This window comes from Mandrillus leucophaeus, unplaced genomic scaffold (genome assembly GCF_000951045.1).
Source record: "Mandrillus leucophaeus isolate KB7577 unplaced genomic scaffold, Mleu.le_1.0 Scaffold35, whole genome shotgun sequence".
NCBI lineage: Eukaryota > Metazoa > Chordata > Mammalia > Primates > Cercopithecidae > Mandrillus > Mandrillus leucophaeus.
Window position 1 is genome coordinate 1,457,365 of NW_012103698.1, and position 26,305 is coordinate 1,483,669.

The 26,305-nt window shown below is 39.2% G+C and overlaps 1 protein-coding gene across 3 annotated transcripts in view; it reads left to right on the plus strand.

The window, feature by feature from the left end:
• Window positions 1-26,305, plus strand: part of TMEM87A (transmembrane protein 87A) — a 66,402-nt gene that overhangs the window by 33,707 nt on the left and 6,390 nt on the right. For 2 of the 3 annotated variants that reach the window (XM_011989251.1, XM_011989252.1), the window contains 12 exons: window positions 2,317-2,378; window positions 4,714-4,897; window positions 5,911-6,010; window positions 9,330-9,423; window positions 11,659-11,727; window positions 14,116-14,224; window positions 15,176-15,234; window positions 16,035-16,138; window positions 23,319-23,392; window positions 23,802-23,863; window positions 25,066-25,121; window positions 25,615-25,645. In XM_011989251.1, the coding sequence (XP_011844641.1) occupies window positions 2,317-2,378; window positions 4,714-4,897; window positions 5,911-6,010; window positions 9,330-9,423; window positions 11,659-11,727; window positions 14,116-14,224; window positions 15,176-15,234; window positions 16,035-16,138; window positions 23,319-23,392; window positions 23,802-23,863; window positions 25,066-25,121; window positions 25,615-25,645 (1,004 nt within the window). Of the gene's footprint in view, window positions 1-2,316; window positions 2,379-4,713; window positions 4,898-5,910; window positions 6,011-9,329; window positions 9,424-11,006; window positions 11,079-11,658; window positions 11,728-14,115; window positions 14,225-15,175; window positions 15,235-16,034; window positions 16,139-23,318; window positions 23,393-23,801; window positions 23,864-25,065; window positions 25,122-25,614; window positions 25,646-26,305 lie in introns of all 3 variants that reach the window. The other variant, XM_011989250.1, reaches the window with a different exon arrangement.

Here is a 26,305-nt window from a genome sequence, read left to right on the forward strand (position 1 = left end):
TTTTTTGAGATAGGGTCTCACTCTGTCACCCAGGCTGGAGTGCAGTGGTGTGATCTCGTTTCAATGCAACCTCTGCCTCCTGGGTTCAAGTGATTCTGCTGCCTCAGCCTCCCAAGTAGCTGGGATTACAGGCCTGCACCATCACACCTAGCTAATTTTTGTATTTTTAGTAGATTGTATTTTTACAACCTACTAAATTATTATTTATCTGCTAAATTATTAATTATACTAAATTTTCATTTAGTAGATTGTATTTTTAGTTTCACCATGTTGGCCAGACTGGTCTTGAACTCCTGACTTCGAGTGATCTGCCCGCCTTGGCCTCACAATGTGCTGGGATTACAGGCGTGAGCCACCATACCTGGCCTTGTTTTCTCATTTCGAAAATATCTTACCCTTCTTTTTTTGGAAGGGAGAAGCTACATTATCGCTAATACAGTTTTATCATTTTTCTTGCCTTCATCGAAACCTTTAATGGCTCCCCATTGCCTATAGAATGTCTACATTTTGCAGCAAGGTTTATAAAACTCTTTACAACTTGCCCCAGTTTACCTTTTGCTGCCTTATGCCAAAATACTACTACTATATAGTATTATGTGCAGTCTCAGACTATATTTGTTCTTTAAATATACCACACATTTTCACAGCTGTTTTGTTCATGTTATTTCCTCTACCTAGAAGGCTTTTTACTTTGTTCTGGAAAATATATACTTATCCTTCTAGTCTGGCTGAGAGGGACAGTTCTCTATGTAACTTTTCAACTCCCTCTCCCCTGCAAGGCGGTTACCCATTTAATGGTAGAAAACATCTTACTTACATTTTATCTGCTATGTTTTCCATAGGCCTGTGAAATAATAAGTGCTTAGTAAATGTATATTTTAGCATAGAGCAGGGGATGGCAGATTTTTTTCTTAAAGAGCCAGATAGTAAATATTTTCTCTATTATAACTACCCAACTCTGCAATGGTGGTGCAGAGGCAACTGTAGACAATATGTAAATGAGTGGATGTGGCTGTATTCCAATAAAACTTTACTAACAGAAAAATCTGATGGCCAGATTTGGCACATGTGCTGTATTTTGCTGACCAAGGCATAGAGTAAGCAAAGAATATGATGCAAATATTTACTGAATATTTTGTTTACTCTTTTATTGAATTAGGAAGGTATAGATTTAATAATCAGTTTTGCTCTGAAATTTTTATAATTGCTCTTATGGAGTGCTTTTTTTCATGTAAGTATTGGATATGGTTTACTTTAAATAATGGTATATCAGAAGCTAGTAGGGAATTTTTGTTGAATGAACAGTTACTAGTCTGTCTCTAGGGATGATCACTGCTCAAATAAGTCAGATTTTTATTTATTAATTATACCTAGAATGTATCCAAATTATTTTATCAATACAGTAATAAAATAGTCCATCTTGAAATAGTTTTTTAAATTACAGATAATCTTAGAATTAGTCAATAAGTTTGCTTTACTAAGGCAAATACGTCCTTCAGATTTATGTTATTACTATTCCTTTTTCTGTCTCATTAAACACTTTGTTATTAACAAATTCTTTGAAAAATGTTAACTAGCAGGTTTTGGGGAAGTTCAATTCTATGTTTATTGGATGGAGCTTTGCTTCAAAGCATCTGAACTTTTGAGTTATTTTTACTTTTGAGTGAGAATCTAGGGTACATGATTGTGAAGCTAGATTCCGATCTTATTGTATCAAGGATGGTATTTTTTTTGTGTAAGTTAATTTAAATTTTTAAGTTTTTTTCCATTGCCTTCATTCTGAAAATGATACATGAATGTAGCAAGATCACATAAAATTGGAGTCCATGAAAAAATAGTAAAGCAATAGGAAAATACAGATGAGGAAAGATAGAAAACAAAGAAGATGGCAGTATGTAAAAAGGAAGTCCTGTAAGGCATATTTTACTGATGTGTAGTAAGGAAAAGTATATGTGAAATATGTTTAGAATTTAGAGTATGTGTAGAGTTGTTCCAGATGGGCAGCCAGAGAAGGCTGCATGGAGGAAATATTCAGTCTAGTCTTTTTAAAGATGTGAGTATGGAAGCAAAAGAGCCTTCCCACTTCAGACTATGGTGGAGGCATGTAAACCTGTGCAGGACACAGCGTGAACTATGAGAACACTTAATGACTTTCCAAGTGCTGTACAAATATAATGTAATATTGACCAGGATTGAAGTGCCTAAAAGTAAATGACCCAATGAAATTCTTACTGATTTCATGAAACAAATGTTAGGCAATATTTTTGTTTAATTTCTGCGTCCTGTAAATTAATTCTGAGGACTGTGTTTTGGCAGTGACTGTTGAAGTGAAGGGTCCCTATGAATACCTCACGCTTGAAGACTATCCCTTGATGATTGTAAGTGACTTTATATTATTTAACCTCAGTATTGAATGGTTTCGGGTTCGAAGATTGTCCCATATTTTGTGGCAGTATTCTTTTTAATGAATTGTTCCTATGCAATTCAGAAAATGTTGCTTGTAGTCCTGGATTTATTTCTTATTAGACTGGGACTTTGAAAGAGTCAGTATACCCTTGTGTGCCTCATTTTCTTATCCATATAATGAAGGGGTCAGTGACCTGTGGAAATACCTCAAAGGTCATCTCACATTCTCTCTAGGATCCATAGTGGGGCACTTTTTACTACAACTCTGTCGTTTCTGATCCCACTTACATTAACTAAATGAGGCTGGGTACCCTGGCTCATGTCTGTAATCCCAACACTTTGGGAGGCTGAGGCAGGCAGATCACTTGAGGTGAGGAGTTCGAGACCAGCCCGGCCAACGTGGTGAAACCCCGTCTGTACTAAAAATACAAAAACTAGCTGGGTGTGGTGGCAGGTGTCTGTAGTCTTAGCTACTCGGGAATTTGAAGCAGGAGAATTGCTTGAACCCAGGAGGCAGAGGCTGCTGTGAGCCAAGATCGTGCCACTGTACTCCAGCCTGGGCGACAGAGTGAGACTGTCTCAACAACAAAAAATTAGCTAAATGATGAAGCTTCCTTCTCTTCATTTTGTGTGTGTACGTGTGCACATACATGTATGTGTGCATACGTCTGTGTCTCAGAATATCCTTTTCTTTTTTTTGTTTTGTTTTTTGTTTGTTTGAGACAGAGTCTCGCTTTGTTGCCTAGGCTGGAGTAGTGCAATGGCGCGATCTTGGCTCACTGCAACCTCTGCCTCCTGGGTTCATGCCATTCTCCTGCCTCAGCCTCCCAAGTAGCTGGGACTACAGGCGCCCGCCACCACACCCGGCTAATTTTTTGTATTTTTAGTAGAGACGGGGTTTCCCCGTGTTAACCAGGATGGTCTCGATCCCCTGACCTCATGATCCGCCTGCCTCGGCCTCCCAAAGTGCTGGGATTACAGGCATGAGCCACCGCGCCCGGCCTCAGAATATCCTTAATATATTTTTGCTTTCCTTTGTTCATGATTATTCTTTTCTTCCTTTCCCTTTAATCGTTTTCTTATTTTGTTGTGTGTCCTTGCCTCTAGGTGTATCCTAATCATGCCATTTTTCTTCTTCAGTGTTGTCTTCATCTACATAATTTAGATCGTGAGCTGAAATAGCTCCTTCTTTTAAAAAAAAAAAAGAAAGAGAGTCTCACTCTGTCTCCCAGGCTGGAGTGCAGTGGCATGATAATGGATAATGGCTCACTGCAGCCTTAAACTCCAGGCTCAAGCTACCCTCCACCTTAGCCTCTCGAGCAGCTAGAACAACAGGCATGTGCCACTATGCCTGGCTAATTTTTATTTTATTTTATTATTTTTTATCTTGAAACGTAGTCTCACTCTGTCACCCAGACTGGAGTGGAATGACATGATCTCGGCTCACTGCAACCTCCAGCTCCCGGGTTCAAGCGATTCTCCTGCCTCAGCCTCCTGAGTAGCTGGGACTACAGGTGTGAGCCACCATGCCCAGCTAATTTTCATATTTTTAGTAGAGACAGGGTTTCACCATGTTTTGGCCAGGCTGGTATTGAACTCCTAACCTTACGTGATCTGCCCACCTCTGCCTCCCAAAGTGCTGGGATTATAGGTGTGAGCCACCATACCTGGCCTAATTTTTATTTTTTGTAGGGACAGAGTCTTGCTATGTTGCCCAGACTGGCCTTGAACTCATGACCTCAAGCAATCCTCTTGCTTCAGCTTCCCAAGGCACTATTACAGGTGTGAATTACCACGCCTGACCAGAAAAAGCTCTTTTACTATAGGAGAGCAGGCTGAGTGCTCTCTATATATACCATACATGTGTGTATGTGTATAATAGCACCTTTTATATGGTATGCATGTGTGATACATATATATATACACACACACGTTTATGAGAGCATTCGCTCTCGAGGACAAGTTCCTATGTAGTCTTCTCTGCTCAAGACAAGATAATTTTTCATATTAGTTAGTGTTAAGCTCCAAAGGAATAATTATTTTTTAACTAGAAGGTAGAATATGTGTATTTTTATAACTTGTTAAGACTGTATATTGATTCAGGACAGGCACTGTGGCTTATGCCTGTAATCCTAACACTTTGGGAGGCAGAGATGGGAGGATTGCTTGAGCCCAGAAGTTCAAGACCATCCTGGGCAACATAGCAAAACCCCATCTCTTTAAAAAATATATATATATGTAGTATATATACAGACTTGACTCTTGGTTCTAATTCTCCTTTTTATCTTTTACCCAATTTGATAACAGTTTTTCATGGTGATGTGTATTGTATATGTCCTGTTTGGTGTTCTGTGGCTGGCATGGTCTGCCTGCTACTGGAGAGATCTCCTGAGAATTCAGTTTTGGATTGGTGCTGTCATATTCCTGGGAATGCTTGAGAAAGCTGTCTTCTATGCAGAATTTCAGAATATCCGATACAAAGGAGAATCTGGTAAGTAACCAAAAAATCTTTGCCGGTTCGAGTGGTTGGAAGCTGAGATGTGTGAAAATATTCCTAAGGTCAGCAGTCACTAAACAGGCTTAACTTTTCAATTACTTAATTATTGCAATAACTTAAGCAGAATCACTATGATTCTGACTTTTGTTTTTAATCTTATGAGTTCAGTGATGTAAGAGTAATTTTACTGAAATATGCTCACAAAAGTCACAACAGTAGTGGCCACTTTGGGAGTAATTATTAACATCATCAAATCTCAATTTCCATTGATTTCTAAGGCACCATTATCCATCTGAGAAAGTAAACGGTGTCAATTTAATTGTAAAATGTCATTGATTGTAAGACACACCTTGATTTAAAAAACCTCAAAATGTGGTGGGAAAGTGCATCTAATTGATAAAATATAGTCATCTCAAGAAAATAGGAGGGTGCTTATGGTTTAGTAAGGTGAACTGGTAATGACAGAAGTTGTTTTATACTGTAGTTTTTTGTGATTGCTTTGGTTTTTTTCTTGTCAGACCATTTAATTTAGTCATAATCATTATTGTGAGATAAACTGATAAGATTTTCCCTGGTCCTTGAAAGGTCTTAAAAATAGTAGATCTGAAAATGAGTTAAACTATACATGCCAACAAGTGTGTACACGAGTGTGTTTTATGCTTTTCTATGTGTAGCTGTATTTCACAGTTTTTAAAAATGGGGGAAGTTGTCTTGATGCTACAAACTCTCCATATAGGGTGAGATATTCTGTTAAAGTTTTAGTGAATTTGGGGGCAGGTGGGGGAGGGAGCTGAGTTGAGCATACTCGGATTGCCATACATACACATGAGTAAGATTGTGAGTGGTATCAGCTTGTATACTGTAAAAGCTGCAGAAGAGGTATTTATTTTAGCAGGACTAATATCAATGCTTACTCTGAAGAGTGTAGAAATCAGCAGTCTAGTATTGGCATCTTGCCTGTTGCCAAACTTAGGTTATGGTGCCATTTCTCCCCTTCTTTTTCATAGTCCAGGGTGCTTTGATCCTTGCAGAGCTGCTTTCAGCAGTGAAACGCTCACTGGCTCGAACCCTGGTCATCATAGTCAGTCTGGGATATGGCATCGTCAAGTAAGTATTAACTTCCTGTATGGAAGAGCAAATTTAAATGCTGATTAAATTAAAACAGTACTGCATGTTCCCGATGTAGTAGTTCTGAAATAGTTGATAAAAGAAATAATTCTGGCCGGGTGCGGTGGTTCACGCCTGTAATGCCAGCACTTTGGGAGGCCGAATCACGAGGTCAGGAGATCGAGATCATCCTGGCTAACATGATGAAACCCGGTCTCTACTAAAAATACAAAAAATTAGCTGGGCGTGGTGGCAGGCGCCTGTAGTCCCAGCTACTCCGGAGGCTGAGGCAGGAGAATGGCGTGAACCCGGAAGGCGGAGCTTGCAGTGAGCCAGGGTCGTGCCACTGCACTCCAGCCTGGGCAACACAGTGAGACTCCGACTCAAAAAAAAAAAAAAAAGAATTCTGAAACAAGAAAGGTATCTGAAATTTTGTAGCCTTGTAAATGTTGGGAAAATGTTAGTGTTTCATTTCACTTCCTAAGAGGAGCATCTGCAGGAAAACTTAGAACAAGTAAGATTGAAACACCAGGCTTTTATAGTAAACTTACAGTGACTTTATACTTCCAAAATATTTTTTGCAAATTAGATTTTTTATGAGAAACTCATTCTTGCTGTAACTGAAAATATTTTTCTATCCAAAAAATTTTATTTGTATTGAGTGTCTTCTCTAGGCATTCTTCGAGGCATTGTTCCAGGCCCTGGGGATATAGCAAGTAAACAGAAGATTTTGAGCTTACATTTGTGGAGGGAGGGGACAAAGACAAAATTTAAGTGAGTAAAATATTTTAATATGTCAGTGAAAAGTGCAGTGGAGCAGGTAATGCCGGAGCTAGAGCTTGCAGTTGTATATAGGGTGATCAAGGAGGGCTTCACTTAATAACATTTAAGCAGAGACTTCAAGGAGGTGAGGAAGCTATATGTATACCCAAGGGAAGAGATGCTGAGTAGAGATCAGATTCTATATATATTTTTGAAGGTGGAACCAGTGGAATTTGCTGATGGATCAGATGTGTGATGTGAAAGAGAAGAGGAATTAAGGATGATGCCAACTGTTTTGATCTGATCACATGGCAGGATGGAATTGAAGATTTACTGAGTTCAGGAAGACCTTAGGTGAAATAAGTGTGGAGCAGGGGCAAGATTGGAGTTCAGTTAGGTAACTAGGTAGGGGAAACAAAGGGGAGAGGTTGGGGCAGAGATAAAAGTTTGGGAGTCATGAAGATACAGATGTTATTTAAAGTCACGAGGGCCAGGCATGGTGGCTCATGCCTGTAATCCTAACACTTTGGGAGGCCAAGGCGGGCAGATTGCCTGAGGTCAGGGGTTCAAGACCAGCCTGGACAACACAGTGAAACCCTGTGTCTACTAAAATACAAAAAATTAGCCGGATATGGTGGCATGCACCTATAGTCCCAGCTACTTGGGAGGCTGAGGCAAGAGAATCGCTTGAATCCTGGAGGTGGAGATTGCAGTGAGCCAAGATCACGCCACTACACTCTAGCCTGGGTAACAGAGCGAGACTCTGTCTCCAAAAATAAATAAATAAATAAATAAATAAATAAATAAATAAGGTCATGAGACTGGATTTGGTCACCAAGTAAGTGAGTATATATAGAGAAGAGGTCCAAGGGCTGGGCCCTTGAATATTTAATATTATTTAGAAGTCTGTAAGATGAAGTAGTTAGCAGAAGAAATTGAGGAGTGACCAGTGAGGTGGGTAGAAAACTGAAGAATGTGTTTCAAGGAGGATGTGATTGTGTCAAGCGATCCTGATAGGTCAAGTGAGAATTGGCCATTGAGTTTACCTACATGGAGGGTCGTAGTGACCATCACAGGAATAGTTTTGGTGAAGTGATAGGTACAAAAGCCCAACTGGGGAGAGTTCCAGAGAGAATAGGAGGAGAGGAATTAGAATAATTGTATAGACAATTATTTAAAGGAATTTTGCTTTAAGTGGGATTAAGTGATGCTATAGCTATAGCATCACTTTATAGTGCTTAAGTAGGATTGAGGTTAGTTGTTTTAAGTTTGTTTATTCATTTAAAGGAGTTTTGCTTTAAATGGGATTAGAGATATGGGGAATTTTAATTCTTAAAACTTATTTATTTGACAATTATTTGAGTGCCTCCTATATGCCAGGAAGTATTCTAGGTTTCCAAGATGAATGGGGAGAAAATTCCCTGCTCCTACGGAGTTTTCCCCAATGTATAACAAAAAATGTAAGAACAAATATTGGTAAGGCCTATGCAGACATGATTTAAGGCAGCGCATCTTAAACTACACTACACTAAGGAATCACCTAAGGATTTTGTTAACATGTGGATTCTGGTTGTGTAGGATTTTGAATCTCAAGGATGTAAGATTTTTTCTCCTTCAAACAGAAGTTCCTCAGAAGACTTTTCATATATTAGGTTTCAAGCTTGCAAATATACTATTTAGTGAACTGTAATCGGATATTTGATTACATTAAGGAATTGTTAGAATTTTTAGATTTGATAGTGGTATTTTGGTGGTGTTTTTTAACAGTTTCTTTTGTGGGCCGGGCACAGTGGCTCATGCCTGTAATCCCAGCCCTTGGGGAGGCCAATGCAGGAGAATCACTTCATCTTAGGAGTTCTAGACCAGCCTGAACAACACAGTGAGACCTTGTCTCTACAAAACATTTAAAATAATAAAAAATTAGCCGGGTGTAGTAGGACTTCCCTGTAGTCCTCAGCTACTCAGGAGGCTGAGGTGGGAGGGTTGCTTGAGCCCAGGAGTTCACGGCTGCAGTGAGTTGTGACTGTGCTGCTGTACTTCAGCGTGGGCGACAGAGTCAGACTCTGTTTCTTTAGGAGAAAAAAAAGAAAGGCCCTTTTATAGCCATTGAAATACCAAGGAAAAATAAAGTCCTCATTTATTAAAAACATACTGAAATATATCGAAGATATACTGTCTAGGATTTGCATCAAGAGAATATGAAAGGGTGGAAAGTGGATGGGGTATGCATGGGACAGAATTAACCATAGGTTGGTGGTGGTTGGACCTCAGTGAAGGGTTTATAAGGGTGCATTATACTACTTGTGAATATGCTTCAAAACTTTCCAAGGAAACATTTTATAAAACGTGGTAACCAGACACCAGATCTTAAGTTGTAGTGTTCCCTGTCTTGTTTTAAGACCATAAGTTCTTAGTTTTTTTCTCTTAGGTGATTCAAATGTATATTGTTTATTGCTTTAAATTGTTGGTCTATATTAGTTAACACAAGTTCCTGTTACTTAGCTTGTTTTGGGATTTGTCCCATATGTACTCAAATATCTCTTTGCTTCCTCTTTAGGCCACGCCTTGGAGTCACTCTTCATAAGGTTGTAGTAGCAGGAGCCCTCTATCTTTTGTTCTCTGGCATGGAAGGGGTCCTCAGAGTTACTGGGGTTAGTACTGCTTAATCTCATTTTCTGTGGTCAGTTCAATTATATTGTTTACATCTTGACAGTGTGAGTCGGAAATGTCTGTGGTCTTCTTTCTGTTTGCTTTATGTCACTTTTGGGCTCTGATTCTCAAAATATATGTATAGTTCATGTTTTCTTTTTAATCTATTAGAGCTTTGTAAATTTAATGTGTGCCCGGGATGAATGCTTTTCCACCTGTCTCCAAATTGGTAATTGTTTTAGTTCCTCCTCCCAAGCAGTGGACTTGCATTTTTTTTTTCTAATCGATGGAATCTAGACTGAAATTCTTGTATAAATGGCAGACTTTGGAGTCATGCATTTACTAGTTAATCTAATCTAAAGTAACTGTTGTTTCTTAATCAACATTGGAGTTTCAAAAACTTCCTTAAAATGCAGCTGATGAGGCCTGGTGTGTGGCTCACGCCTGTAATCCCAGCACTTTGGGAGGCCAAGGCGGGCGGATCACGAGGTCAGGAGATCGAGACCATCCTGGCTAACAAGGTGAAACCCTGTCTCTACTAAAAAGAAATACAAAAAATCAGCCGGGCGTGGTGGTGGGCACCTGTAGTCCCAGCTACTTGGGAGGCTGAGGCAGGAGAGTGGCGTGAACCCAGGAGGCGGAGCTTGCAGTGAGCCGAGATCATGCTGCTGCACTCCAGCCTGGGCGATGGAGCAAGTCTCCATCTCAAAAAAAAAATGTAGCTAATGAAGTTTCACACCATTTTTGAGAATTGTAAAATTATTCCCTTTGCCAGGGAAGGAAACCAAAGCACTGAGATACAAGTGATAAAGAAATTTATGGCTGGGAGCAGTGGTGGGCGCCTGTAGTCCTGGCTTCTTAGGAGGCTGAGGTGGAAGGACTGATTGAGTTCAGGCTGCAGTGAGCCATGATTGTGCCATTACACTCCAGCAACAGAGTGTTACCTCTTCCTTAAAAAAGAGAAGAAATTTATGTTACCACTGGATTAATACGAAGAAGTAGGGTTCTCTAGGCCATTTTAATTAATTTTCTTTTTTTTTTTTTTTTTTGAGACGGAGTCTCGCTCTGTCACCCAGGCTGGAGTGCAGTGGCCGGATCTCAGCTCACTGCAAGCTCCGCCTCCCGGATTCACTCCATTCTCCTGCCTCAGCCTCCTGAGTAGCTGGGACTACAAGTGCCCGCCACCACGCCTGGCTAATTTTTTGTATTTTTAGTAGAGACGGGGTTTCACCGTGTTAGCCAGGATGGTCTTGATCTCCTGACCTCGTGATCCGCCCACCTCGGCCTCCCAAAGTGCTGGGATTACAGGCTTGAGCCACCACACCCGGCAATTTTCTTATTTTTTAAAAAAGGTCAGACTCCGCAGCAACCTATTAGATTCAATATTGCAAATACTATAAACTTGGCTTTGCCCACAAGAAAAGTGGGCTCCATATGTTTTGCAATAAATTGCCTCGTAAATAAAACACTTTGTGGATGCAAATTTACTTTTCAAATCACACTGTCCTCTGTGTGTAATTTCTTAGACTTTTAGCAACTTTAACCCTCTGTTAATTTCATTTTCTTTCTTCTGCTGTTGCTATAGTATTTTTCTTATCCCTTGACTCTGATAGTAAACCTGGCCCTCTCAGCAATTGATGCCTGTGTTATTTTATGGATATCCTTTCAATAATGCCTGTTGATCGGGTAATTAGGGTTATATAAAAAACATACTCTATATAAACTCCTGGAAACATGCAGCGTAGTTTTTCAGACAGATAATTGCCTTACATTTTATTTTGGGGTGAACTCTTATTTGTAAAATCTTGTATTACAGTTTTGGAAATTAATAATTCTTTGTATATGATGCAGCAATATTTTGTAAATATGAGAAAAGTCTTTTCAGACTTGTAGCCAAAATCACAATGATAGGAAATGATAGGTTAAGGATGGGACTTAAAAACATTAGGACTTTTTTGGAGTATGGTCACTTGTTAACATGGATCTTTATATATGAAAAACTTGTAGTTAGCAGTATGTTTCAAGATTGTAACTAACAATTTATGTGAAATGCTAATAGCCGTATATTCTACGTGATGGTTTATAAGAAGGGAAGAATGATTAGGTGTCAAGTGTTCTTTTTATTTTCTTTATGCAAAAACATTCCGGTGATTATGTAAATGCAGAATCATGTGGTGGTTCTTCTCTGTGCCTCTCTAGACATCTGTTTTTCACCACTTCTTTTTCTTTGTCTGCAGGCCCAGACTGATCTTGCTTCCTTGGCCTTTATCCCCTTGGCTTTCCTAGACACTGCCTTGTGCTGGTGGATATCCTTCTCATTGGCTTGTTTGATGACGGTCCATTTTCTCCCCTTGGAGATGGGTTTCCGTTGATCTTTCTGCAAAGAGTTTTTATCAGTTTTGTTGATTACTCCTTAGCGTGGGGAATAGTGCATGCTAAGTCTTAACAACTTGAGGGTTCAGGTAAGCAGTTTATTTGTTTTTATTTTTTTAATTTTAAAAATCAAATTGGAAATTGGTGACTGTGGACCGAGCTCAAGATAAAAGCTTTTGGCTTTTTTCTTTTAAATGAGCATTTCGTCTTGATTTTGCACTTGTTATTTGTATACCTAATCATTTAGTGTTAGAATCACTGGCTGTGCTGGTCCTGCTCTGCCTTTTAGTCTCTAGCAATTCTTAAATGCTTTGAAACTTATAAAATGATTTTGATCCTTAAAATTTGATTTCAGGAACTATGTGACGTGCTTTGACTCTTCTGAAACTCTGTGTAGGTTCAGTAGGTTTTAACCTTCATGGAGTGAGTGTTTTGTTGCCTCATTCAAAAGCTGACTTGGAATTGTTTGAAGATTTCCACCCTTTAGAATAAATAATTGGTTCATTTACAGGCAGAGTCAACCAGCAGATAACAAACAAGCTTCTATTTGAGCAATCTTATTCTCCTGCTCTTTAAAATTAAATTTATTTATTAGGGACTTGGCTTGATGGCTAAAGGATTCAAGTTTTTGGACTTTATCTTATATTGAATTTGTTTTGGTTATTATATATTTGGTCCTATTTGCAGTTTTCATTATTACTGACCTGATAGATTGTGATTGTTGAAAAACTGTGAATGTAAACAAAATTGTTTTGTGAATTTGAGTGGGTTGTCATATAAGAGTTTTCAAAAGTGTCCTCAGTCTAAATAGCCAAAGCTTTTCTAGATTAATATCTTTCCAAGTGTTTTGTGAACCTCTACAAGCATTGAGAGAAGAGGGAGGTGGGAATGGATTGTGCAGTAAGATAACCCAATGACTAGGTAACAGCTAAGGCTCTGTAAGAGCAGAGCAAATGTCAAATCTCTTATTTTTGTATCTGCTTCTCATTCTGAAAATTGAGCCAGGTGCAGTGGCTCATGCCTGTAATCGCAGGACTTTGGGAGGCTGAGGTGGGCAGATTGCTTTAAGCTCAGGAGTTTGAGACCAGCCTGGGCAACATGGCAAAGCCCTATCTCTACAACAAATACAAAAATTAGTCGAGCATGGGGGCTTGCACCTGTAGTCCCAGCTGCTGGGGAGGCTGAAGCAGGAGAATTGCTTGAGCCCTGGAAGCGGAGGTTGCAGTGAGCCAAGATCACACCACTGCACTCCAGCCTGAGTGACAGAGTGAGACCCTGAGACCCTGTCTCAAAAATAAAAGAAAATTGAACCTGAGAGCAGATACTATTTTTAGTACTCACCAATTCCCCTCCTGTTTTTCTCTGGCAACTTACTACTTGAGAATAATGTTCTGAAAATGGAGAGTCATTGCTTTTGGAAGCAAACATATGAGCTTCTCAACCAGTTGTAAGGTCCTTTTAATTCAGGATAGTGCAGGCAACTGATGGCAAGTTCCTTAAGATGGCATGAGGGGACTGAGTATAGATCTCTGGGATATTATAGGCATGAGTGTAATGATGACCCTCGACTAGATTTGCTGGACAGATGAGAACAGAGCTACCCACCTTAAAGGGAGAGAGAAGATGATGTTAACTCTCTGTCCCTTGCCTATTACTCATGTTCACTTTATCTTCTGCCATTTCCCTTTCTATTTATTTTCTTTTTTTGTTTCTCTAGAAAGCCTCTTCCTGTCTTTCTCTTTTTTATATTTTTTTCTCTTGTGATTTTGTACGTTCTTACTTTATCCTGGTCTGTCTCCTGTTTAATGTCTCATTGAAAATGATGACTTTCGACCAGGTATGGTGGCTCATGCCTGTAATGCCAGCGCTTTGGGAAGCCAAGGCAGGAGGATCAGTTGAGGCCAGGAGTTTAAGACCAGCCTGAGCCACATAGCGAGACCTTATCTCTACAAAAAAAATTAAAAATTTGCCGGGCTTGGTGGCGCATGCCTGTAGTCCCAGCTGCTCGGGAGGCTGAGGTGGGAGGATTGCTTGAGCCTCAGTGGTGGGCAAGGCTACAGTGAGCCGTGATTGTGCCACTGCACTCTAGCCTGGGCTAGACCCTGCCTCACCAAAAAAAAAAAAGGGAAAAGAAAAGAAAATGACGACTTTCTTATTAATCTTGAGGTGTTTGTGAGATTAAGTGAGAATAAGAGAGCTATAAGGCCTCTGAGAGATCTATAAGTTTATTAGCATGACCCCAGATCCTCAAAGAAACCTGAAAACTACTTGGCTAGCTTACTGTTTTTTCCTGAATGTTGAATTCCTTGACCTGCAAACACATATTTATTAGCCTGACTCAAACAATGAAGCTATTAAAACTTCGGAGGAACATTGTAAAACTCTCTTTGTATCGGCATTTCACCAACACGCTTATTTTGGCAGTGGCAGGTAAGTCTGGGACTTTCTTCTTGGAGTTCAAATGTGATCTGTTTAGAATGGAGATTCTTAACCTGAAAGGCCATGGGTAGGCATAGAAAGTTTTGTATATTTCACTTGGAAAAGGATTCTTAGCTCTTGTCAAATTCTCAGAAGGATCTGTGGTTTTAAAGAAGTTGAGAACTATTTATTTTTTCGTACAGTAGCTGGAAATCAACCTCATATTTCAGTTCTTCATTTATCCCTCTTCTATTTGCATTCTTTCTTGAGGCATTCTTTGTCTTGAGGTTAGTTAGCTTAAGTGCCAGAGAGTGCTCCTTTTAGAAGACATTACCACATGTTTGTTTAATTTTATTAAGTAGTTGTAGAATTTTAGATTAGGGTACATTGCTATTATAGTGCTTTTCCATATGTCAGCAAGCCTATGTAAGAAATTGAGATTAGATGGACTGTAACCAAACTAGGCTAATTTGCCTACCTCATTACCCTTGTACCAGGAATAGTGAGGTCTGATTTATGATTGGAACTAGCTCTTCTGCTTGTGTTACAGTCGTTTTATCAGCCATTTTTTTTTTTTCATCTGACCAGCCAAAGAAGAATTAGCATTACTATACTAGGGATAAAAGGAGAAAAAAATGATGTTGATAATGCTGGAAGGAGCTATATTTCCAATACCTTATTTTCCAACCACGATGGTTACTGATGTAGTAGATGGCAAATAAAATTATTACCAAATTATCCTTTAAATACAGAAAGGATTGGCCAGAGTATGTATCATGAGCCTTGCTGATAGCAGGTATACAGTACATTTGTATTGAATACACTTGTTAAAATAACTCATAGAATTGTGATGTATTTGGTAGTTTGGGGTGTGTGGGATTCCACTTAACCAGAAATGGGGGAATGTAACTGGGGATGTAAACCAGCATTCATACTCTGACCTGGTTTTTCATTTACCGTTAGCGTCTATTGTGTTTATCATCTGGACAACCATGAAGTTCAGAATAGTGACATGTCAGTCGGTGAGTTATAAGCACATTTATGAATAATGTACTGTCTTATAAACAACTGATGATGTTGATGACAGTAGTAAGGTTCTTCTGAGTTACATACCTTATAAAAAACTAGGTCTCTACTCTGAGGGTTGTAATACTTCCCTCCTCCTAAGTATTCTGTACTATCATGGTGCTTGGTATAGTAGATAGTTTTTTGTTTATCTGACTGTATTCTCCCAGTTTTGGGAGAGAATTTTTTAAGTTATAACTACAGTATGCTACAACCCAGTCTTACTTTAACTAAAAATCTTAAGAAGTCCAGAGTACTAAATATTAAGTACCATATGTGTAAATAATACTAACCTGAATAGAAGCCACGTCCTTAAGATCTGAGCTCAAAGACTGTGGCCAATAGGATTTCTTTAGAAGCAGCTAAGGCTCTATTTTGTTAAAAATAAATAAATAAATGAAAATGAAAATTATAAACTATACCAACCTAATGTAACTTTCCCTTACCCTGTATAAGGTAACTTTCTCTTACCCTGTATAAAACCCTTTCTTAAAGCTTCTCAGAGGGATGATGAAGCTTTGACAAATACTCTGTTCTGTTGATGCATTTTCTTTAACAACAGTAAGCACTACAAGGGCAAAAACTACATTCATTCACTTTGTTTCCCCACCCTTACCACAGTATTAAGCACATAGCAGGCTCTTAGTAAACATAACTTGAATGAACAAATACGTGATTTTTGTTCTGTGCCAAAGGCTTTATGAACAAGGGGTTAAGATAAGGTTTATAAATGTTGTACTTCTCCCCCGTATTGTAGGACTGGCGGGAGCTGTGGGTAGACGATGCCATCTGGCGCTTGCTGTTCTCCATGATCCTCTTTGTCATCATGGTTCTGTGGCGACCGTCTGCAAACAACCAGAGGTTCTTGGACTCTTCTGTTTACTCTGCTAACATGAGATGACCATGTCATCAACTAGGGGTGGTGCATTGGGAGACAGTATCAGGGCTGTGTCATATAGTGGAAGGAACACTGGGCCTGGAATCAGAAGAACTGGGTTCCTATCTCAGCTCTCCTCTTAACTTCACGATTTTTGGCATGTGGCCTCTCTACCTCTCTGGCCTTAGTAGTTCCCTTTCTATATAATGAGGGGGAATTAAACCCAGCAACATGAAGTTCCTTTCAGCTCTGACATTTTGTGATAAATACACAGGCATGCTATGGAGATAAATTGCAAGTTTGGTTTCAGACCATCACAAAGCAGATACTGAGTTACATGCATTTTTTGTTTTTTCCAGGGCATATCAAAGTTATGTTTACACTATTCTATAGTCTACTATGTATGCAATAGCATTATGTCTAAAAAATGTACACACCTTAATTTAAAAACACTTTATTGTTAAAAAAAAAAAAGAAAGAAAGAAAATGCTGACACAGGGGCTGGGCGTGCTGGCTCACGCCTGTAATTCCAGCACTTTGGGAGGCCGAGGCAGTCGGATCACCTGAGGTCAGGAGTTCGAGATCAGCCTGACAACTGTGGTGGAACCCCGTCTCTACTAAAAATACAAACATTAGCTGGGTGTGGAGGTGGATGCCTGTAATGCCAGCTACTTGGGCACCTGAGGCAGGAGAATCGCTTAAACCTGGGAGGCAGAGGTTGCAGTGAGCCGAGATCATGCCACTGCACAGCATAAGTGACAGAGCGAGACTCCATCTCAAAAAAAAAAAAAAAAAATGCTGACACACAAAGTGAGCACATTACTGTTAGAAAATGGCACCAATGGACTTCCTTGATGCAGGATTGCCACAGAATCTGGGAAGCACAATAAAATGAAACACCATAAAACCGAGTATGCCTGTAAGTATTTGTATAGTAAACAAGGGAGATAGATATATCATCTGTTGTGTCAACTGGGCACGGTGGCTCATGCCTGTAATCCCAGCACTTTGGGAGGCCAAGGTGTCAAATCACATGAATCCAGGAGTTTGAGACCAGCTTGACCAACATGGCAAAACCCCACGTCTAGTAAAACTACAAAAATTAACCGAGCATGGCAGTGCATACCTCTAATCCCAGCTACTCCGGAGGCCGAGGCACAAGAATCGCTTGAACCCGGAAGCGGAGGTTGCAGTGAGGCGAGATGGCACCACTGCACTCCAGCCTGGGTGACAGAGTGAGACTCTGTCTCAAAGAAAAAAAAAGATGTAATTGTGTCACTTATACTGAGTCTCTCCTGTCTAGTGTCTAGAAGGAAAGAAAACTTCTGTAACCAGCAGCCCAGCTCACTTTGTAATGATAGAAAGGGTAAAATTAAAACTTACATAACCAGCTTTGAAATTAAAAATCTATGTGTAAATTTGATTTGTCCAACTATAGGCAAATTTCAGACATTTAGGAACTGCCTATCTTTATTTTGTGAATATGCCTTTTTTCTCTCTTTTCCCCCCTCATTTGCATTTAGACGGTTAAGAGCTTATATTAAACACCCATACCACCAAAGAAGGAAAGGGTAACATGGTATAAACGACTAATTTTATAACCAGACTTACCAGTGAAAGATTGAGATAGAAAATAGGTGAAATCCTTTTACCCGATGAAAATGGCCTTGCTGTCATTTCAAACTATGCACTTTATATGTGTTTATCAAAAAAAGTCAAAGAATAGAGAAAAGTCATGAAAGAAAATAAAGAAGATCTGAAATCACACTATTGAGAAAGAACTTTTACATTCTGGAGACGCTTCTTTTATATCCGTCTGTTGATCTACTGGTTACTCACTAGCTGTATTTGTATTTAAATATTTTCCCTTCCTCAGTCATTAAAAAATTTTTGCATTACCTTTTATTTTTTCTCCCCTTTTCTTTTAAAACATTGCCCCCTTTCTCCGTGACTTCAGTATTAACTGTATGTTATAATGTGTCTTTTCCCTGTTCACTTATGGAATCTTCCATTACTTTTGTAACAGTACATTGTGGACATTCCTTCCAGTGTAACAGGTTTAATTGAACTCATTCATTTTCATGGATAGCATAAATATGGGACATGTGTAGTACAGTTACATTAACATATTCTCTTATTATTGGGCATTTGGGATATTTCCAGTTTGAGGTGTGTCAGGGTCCTCAAGACCACCCTAATGTTCAGCAATTTACTGGAAGGCCTCATGGGACGCAGCATACAGTTATGCTTACAGTTAAGGTGTATTACGACAAAATGGTGATAGCAGGTCTGTCTAGGGAAATCTGTATGTTCTTTCCTTGTGTTCTGTCTCTCTTCTGAGGAAGTACATCAAGTCAGTTCTTTTCCCCAGCAACAAAAATGTAGTAACACATTGTTTCTGTCCAGGAAAGCCCATTGATGTTCAGCACTCAAGATTTTTATTGGAATGTATTACCTCCTCCCAGCCAAATATGTGACAGTATGCACAGACTACTGCCAACGAGGGAAACTGATTTGAGCTTTCAATGTCCAGAGTTTTTACTGGGGCTCAATCACATACTGTCTCTGTTGCTGACTTTTAGTTTCCAACCCCTCCTGGCAGTCAGGCTGAAACCATTTCCTCTGGAGGTCAAAACTGATACGGCATGGCCCAAAGCCCCTATCATAAACCATACTGTTAGACTGTCGGCCAAAGTCCCCAGGCAAATAAAGACAGGACATTTTATGGGTGTAGAGATAACCTCACATTAGTCAATGAAGGTTAATTTCTCACTACACACTGGCACATACTCAAGAAATACTTAATGAGTGGGCTTGGATTTGCTAGATTGAAGGATATGTGTATTTGTAATTTTTAAAGTATTTTCAGATTATGTTCCCGAAAGAAACCTGAAGGAAATTTCATATTTAATAACAATGGTATGAAAGGGTTTTTTTCTTCCCTCTTTTTATGTCCTATCATTTTATTTAATTTTTGCAGATTTGGTGGATGAGAATTAATATTGTTACTTTTTGCATTTAAGGTTGGGTCTTTAGCTTATTTTTTATTGACTTATTGATCATTGTCTCTGTCCATTTTCTGCTGCTATAACAAAATACCACAGACTGTTTATAATGAACAGAAATTTGTTGGCTAGCAGTGTCAGCATCTGGTGAGGGCCTTTTTACTGGGTCATCACATGACAGAAGGTGGAAGGGCAAAAGGGAGAGCCCACTCCAGAAAACCCTTTATATGACAGCATTAATTCATTCATGAGAGTGGAGCCCTCATGACCTAAATGCTTTCCATTAGGCCCAACTCCCAACACTGTCACACTGGGAATTAGGTTTCAACATGAGTTTTGGAGGGGACAGACACTCAGACTGTAACAATCACTTATGTATTGATTCGTAGGAATTTATTTATTTTGAGATGGGGTCTCGCTCTGAAGCCAAGGCTGGAGTGTAGTGGAGCAACCTTGGCTCACTACAACCTCCACCTCCTGGGCTCAAATGATCCTCCCACCTCAGCCTCCCGAGTAGCTGGGACCACAGGTGTGCACCACCACACTGGGCTAATCTTTCTATTTTTTGTAGAGATGGGGTTTTACCATGTGCCCAGGCTTGTTTCAAACTCCTGAGCTCCAGCGATCCACCTACCTTGGCCTCCCAAAACGCTGGGATTACAGGCGTGAGCCACCATACCAGGCCCAATTTGTAGGAATTTCTAATATATTTTGTATGCCAATATTTTGTTTGTTCTAAGTATTGCATATATTTTCTGCCAGTTAATTATCTTTTGATTTTTTAATGCTGTTTTCAATCATACAAAGTCTCAGAAATACAGAGTTAGTTTTTCCCTTCAAGGATTGTACATTTTGCTCTTATTTTGGCAAATTCTTATCTAGCCTAAGGTGAGGTCAAAAAATTATTCTCTAATGACTTTTTAAAAATTTCACAATCAGGCCGGGCATGGTGGCTCATGCCTGTAATCCCAGCACTTTGGGAGGCTGAGGCGGCGGGTGGATAACCTGAGGTCAGGAGTTTGAGACCAGCCTGATCAACATGATGAAACCTCATCTCTACTAAAAATGACAAAAATTAGCTGGACGTGGTGGTGGGCACCTGTCATCCCAGCTACTTGGGAGACTGAGACAGCAGAGTCGCTTGAACCCAGGAGGCAGAGGTTGCAGTGAGCTGAAATTGTGCCATTGCACTCTAGCCTGGGCAACACGAGCAAAACTTCGTCTCAAAAAAAAAAAAAAAAAAATCACAAGATGTTCATGCACCAAGAATTACTTGATTCTAGGCTCTCTACTCTCTTGTGTTCTGGTCCTGCATCAGTAGCACACTGTCTGAATTACCCTAGGCTTCTGATAAATCGTGGTATCTGGAGGGCCTGAACCTCTAATCATATTTATAAGTGTAGGCTTAGCTGCATACTATCTGGCTCTTTTAAAAATAGCTTTTGGGCTGGGCGCAGTGGCTCACGCCTATAATCCCAGCACTTTGGGAGGCCGAAGTGGGAGGATCACCTGAGGTCGGGAGTTCGAGACCAGTCTGACCAACTAGAGAAACCCCGTCTCTACTAAAAATACCAAATTAGTTGGGTGTGATGGCGCATGCCTGTAATCCCACCTATTTGGGAGACTGAGGCGGGAGAGTTGCTTGAACCCGGGAAGGGGAGGTTGCAGTGAACTGAGATCACACCATTGCACTCTAGCCTGGGCAACAAGAGTGAAACTCCTTCTCAAAAAAAAAAAAAAAAAAGCCTTTAGCCAGGTGTGATGGCTCACACCTGTCATTCCAGCACTTTGGGAGGCCTGACTGGGAGGATTGCTTGAACCCGGGAGTTTGAGACCAGCCCTGGCAATATAGCAAGATCCCATTTCTACCAAAAAAAAAATTGTTTTAGGTTAGCTGGGCATGGTAGTGCATGCCTGTAATCCCAGCTACTAGGGAGGCTGAGTTGGGAGGATTACTGGAACCTAGGATGTTGAGGCTGCAATGAGCCATGGTCATACCACTGCACTCCAGCCTGGGCAATGGAGCGAGACCCTGTCTCAAAAAAATGTTTGAAAAGCCTTTGGTGTTAAATTTTTGCCCTTTATTTTAAAAATGTTTTTATTTTAGATGGGGTCTTGCTGTGTTGCCTAGGCTAGACTCAAACTCCTGGGCTCAAGGGATCCTCCTACCTCAGCCTCCTCGGTAGCTGAGACTAATGGTACATGTCACTACACTCAGCTTTTGTTTTTTAATAAAAAAAATTTAGATTGTTTAATTCTAGGAAAACCTATTAAGATTTTGATTGGAACTTAATTGAATTAATGAATTAGGGAGATTATATATTTTTGATAATTCCTTGACTGTGGCATCTCTCCATTTTTTAGTCCTTCAATTATGTTTTGTAACTTCTGATTTAAATTTTTGTGGCTCTTACGAATGCAACCTTTAAAAATATATACAGCTTTTCCAAATATGTGGGAATGCTGTTGCCTCCCCCCCCGCGCCGCCCCGTCTCTCTCTGTCTCTGTCTCCTTTCTTTCTTTTCTTGACGGAGTCTTGCTCTGTCACCCAGGCTGGAGTGCAGTGGTGCAGTCTTGGCTCACTGCAACTTCTGCTCCTCGGGGTCGAGGGATTCTCCTGCTTCAGCCTCCTGAGTAGCTGGGATTATAGGCACCTGCCACCGTGCCCAGCTAATTTTTGTACTTTTAGTAGAGACGGGGATTCACCATGTAGGCCAGGCTGGTCTCAAACTCCTGACCTCAAGTGATCCATCCTCCTCAGCCTCCCAAAGTGCTGGGATTACAGGCGTGAGCCACCATGTCCGGTTCGCTTTTTTAATGTATATCATACCCAGCAACCCTCCTGTTACATTGTTAGTTCTGATAATTTCCACATTTTCTTTTCAGATAGATTTTTGTCTAAAGTAATCATTACAAGCTGCTTTCTTGCCAGATAATCTTCTGCCTCAATTTTGATTCTTATTAGCTTGGCTAAGCCCTCCTGTATAATATTGAATAGAGTCAATGCCAATGGGCCCTCTTATCTTACTCTGACATTAAATGCTTCTCAAATATCATCAACTATGATATTTACCATGGAATTTGTTACCCATTAACAAGTTATAGATGTTCCCTTCTATTCCTAGTTTATTAAGAATTTTTATCATGAAAGGGAGTTTTAAAAGCAAGGTAGAATGAAAGTGGTAACAATAAAATGGGAAGTATAGAGTGAGGTCAAAGCTAAAGCATTCAGCCGGGTGCGGTGGCTCATGCCTGTAATCCCAGCACTTTGGGAGACTGAGGCAGGCAGATCATGAGGTCAGGAGATCGAGACCATCCTGGCTAACACGGTGAAACCCCGTCTCTACTAAAAATACAAAAAAATTAGCCGGGTGTGGTGGCGGGCACCTGTAGTCCCAGCTCCTCAGGAAGCTGAGGCAGGGGAATGACGTGAACCCAGGAGGCGGAGCTTGCAGTGAGCCAAGATCATGTCACTGCACTCCAGCCTGGGCAACAGAGCAAGACTCCATCTCAAAAAAATAATAATAATAAATAAATAAAAGCTAAAACATTCTAGGAATTACGTGTCTGGGAGCTGCTTTGCTGAATCTCTTGGAAGTTGTAAAGGAAAGGCATCTGAGATATACCAGATCAGACCTTCATCTTCTGAGCTTCCCACTTGTAGGCTGAAATTTTAAATTACCTGGAATAGGCCTCCCTTCTCTTAACTCCCAATTTGAAGGCTGCGATTTTAAATTAGATGAGAATTTACCTAATTCTATTTGATACATATCCTTATGAATGAACATTTGTTGACTGCCTACTAAATGACACAGGTATTGTTCTAAGCACTTTATTTGTAATGACTGACTTTTACAAAACACCCCTATTAGTAGTGTTCTGTTATCCCCTTATTTACAGATGAGGAAACTGGGTATAGAGAGATTAAGTAACTAGTCTAATGTCACAGGTAGTATTCAGCAGAGCCTGCACTCATAAATATGATACTGTCCTGCTTCTCCCTTGCTATTATAGGCAATTAAGAGCTTTCTGAAGGGGAAGAAGTTTTATTATTAAACTGATTTAATGAGTTACTATAATTGCAGTTTCAATAATTAGTTTTGTAAAATGCAACTGGTATAGCAGTTTTTGAAGTTTTCTAATTTTTTCCTTGTGTTAGGTTTGCCTTTTCACCATTGTCTGAGGAAGAGGAGGAAGATGAACAAAAGGAACCTATGCTGAAAGAAAGCTTTGGTAGTCATAAAATTCACGTCTCATTAGTACTTTAAATATTTTTTTCTATAAGTACATTGTTTATCATTTTGTAACTATGTTGTTCCTATATTTGGTATGGGATGAAGTTAGGGTAAAGAAAATAAGGGTGTGACTCTTAAGATGAAGCCATAGTAAATTCAGTAAGTAATTGCACATTAAGTATCCATTTTACTTGCTAGAAGTGAGCTAAAAATTTTGCTTTGAACTTCCCAGCATACATGTAAAGATGGAGAAACATCTGTTGTATACTTCACAAGTATTAGAAAGCTTAAACTAACCTTGGGGCTTTTAATTTAAAAAAAGAAAAAAAAAAAGTTCTGAATCCATTTTGCCATCATTGTCAGTCTGTTCACAAAGTTAACCAGTGTACGTTTATTTTCTTCTACAGAGGGAATGAAAATGAGAAGCACCAAACAAGAACCCAATGGAAATAGTAAAGTTAACAAAGCAGTAAGTATGACTTTTCCACTCGTCTTTGTTCTTTGCCCCATTTTCCAATCCTCAGTAGAACTACTAGAAGAAAACAGGAGGCAAGTTCATGACATTGGTCTTGGCAGTGATTTTTTTTCTGTATGACCCCAAAAGCACAGGGAACAAAGCAAAAATAGAGAAGTGAGAGTACATCAAACTATAAAGCTTCTGCACAGCAAAGGAAACAGTTAACAAAGTGAAAAGGCAACCTACAGAATGGGAGAAAACATTTGCAAACATTGCATCTGTTAAGGGGTTAATATCCAATTTATATAAGGAACTCAGTAGCAAGAAAACGAATAGCCCAGTTTAAAAATGGGCAGTGAACCTGAATATACATTTCTTAACATAAGACCTACAAATGGCCAACAAGTATATGAAAAAATTTTCGTCATTACTAATCCTGAGGGAAATGCAAATGAAAACTACAATGAGATAACACCTCACAACTGTTTGAATGGCATTTATCAAAATGAAGAAATAACAAGTGTTGGCAAGGACATGGAAAAAAGGGAACCCTTGCACACTGTTGATAGGAATGTGAGTTAGTATAGCCATTATGGAAAATAGTATGGAGGTTCTTCAAAATTAAAAATAGAACTACCTTATGATCCAGCATTCATATCACTGGGTATATACTGAAATGAAATGAAATCAGTATGTCAAAGAGATACTTGCACTGTCATGTTCATTGCAGCATTAATCACAGTAGCCAAGATACAGAATCAACCTGCATGTCCATCAATAGATGAATGGATAAGGAAAAGGTGGTGTATTTCAATATACAGTGGAATACTATTTAGACTCAGAAGAGAAGGAAATCTTGTCATTCGCAACAGTGTGAAGAAGGCTGGAAGATATTACGTGAAATAAAATAAGCCAGGCACAGAAAGACAAATACCACATGATCTCACTTACGTCGAATCTAAAAAAGTTGAATTCCTAGAAGCAGAGGGTTGAGTGGTAGTTACCGGGGCTGTGGGAGAACTGGGGAGATGTTGGTCAAAGGGATTTTTAAAAATGTTTTTAAAAATTAAAATATTTGACTTTTCTGTCAGCAGTCCCATTTGTGAATGTACTGCTACAGAATTAAGAAAGACAAGATTTAAGGCCTTTATATCCTTACTTGAGATGTATTATGTGGTGCATTTTAGTAACGAGTGGTATTTGTATGTTCCCAGCAGGAAGATGATTTGAAGTGGGTAGAAGAGAATGTTCCTTCTTCTGTGACAGATGTGTAAGTTTTTGAATGATTATCACAAGAATCCTGTTTCAAAGTTAGTACTATGTTGTTATTTTAAATGAGCAAGTTATGCTCATGAAAATACAAGATACTGAAAAATAATTAAAAGAATAGGAATAATCTGCAAACAAAATTAATTGGGTTTATTCATTTAGATGACATTTCTGCTTAGAAAGATTTAGCTATGTAGTAGATCTTAAAATGAATGGGATACTCCTTTTGAAATTTTTTAGTTCCTTTCCTGGGCTATAATTTTAATGAAACATTGGTCCTGTCGCATTGCAAAATACGTTTTTTTTTTGCTGTACAATTTCTGTAACTGTTGCTTATTGTATTTGCTGTTTATTTTCCCTACAAGGGCCATTAATAAAAAGCATATCTTAGATAATTATAAAAAAGCTTTAAATTGCATTATTCCAATGTCTTTTATGAACCATTTATGGCTTTATTCTACATTGTTCAATTCAGTGTCTCCTTCTCTCTGCAGAGCACTTCCAGCCCTTCTGGATTCAGATGAGGTTGGTACTCAATTCACATGCATAAATTGTGTATATGGTGACGGAATAGAAAGTCATGAATCCTCTGTTCATGGAGATTCTCTTTATTTGACTCAGTAGTGGCCTGAAAACTGTAGTTTATATAGTTGAAAAGGATAAGAATAGAAATACTAATAGAGTTCAAACATTCAAGAATCTTTCCTTTCTTTGCATCTGTCTATGCATGTTTCACTTTTCAAAGTTACACGGTCAGACTTGAGAATGTTTTTGTTTAAATTGGATACAGTACTCTCCACCATCTAGTTCTTTTGTCTGTAAGAAATGCAAATTTAACCCTAATCTAATATTGGCAAAAATAATAAGGAAAAATATTGAGAAAGGAATATAGTAGACCAAAACAAAATCTAAATTTTTACCTACTATTTCATAATATTTATGTCACTACCTTCTTCAGATAGTAAGGATTATAATTAGTACCTCTAATATTTATGTTTTTAATCTTTTACTTGGCCTCCATACAGTTAATCTAGAAGGCTTCACATGAAGTCTTATGTTAGGATTGTGGGCCAGGTATAGTGGCTCATGCCTGTAATCCCAGCACTTTGGGAGGCCAAGGCAGGAGGATCACTTTAGGTCAGGAGCTTGACACCAGCCTGGGCAACATGGTGAAACCTCATCTCT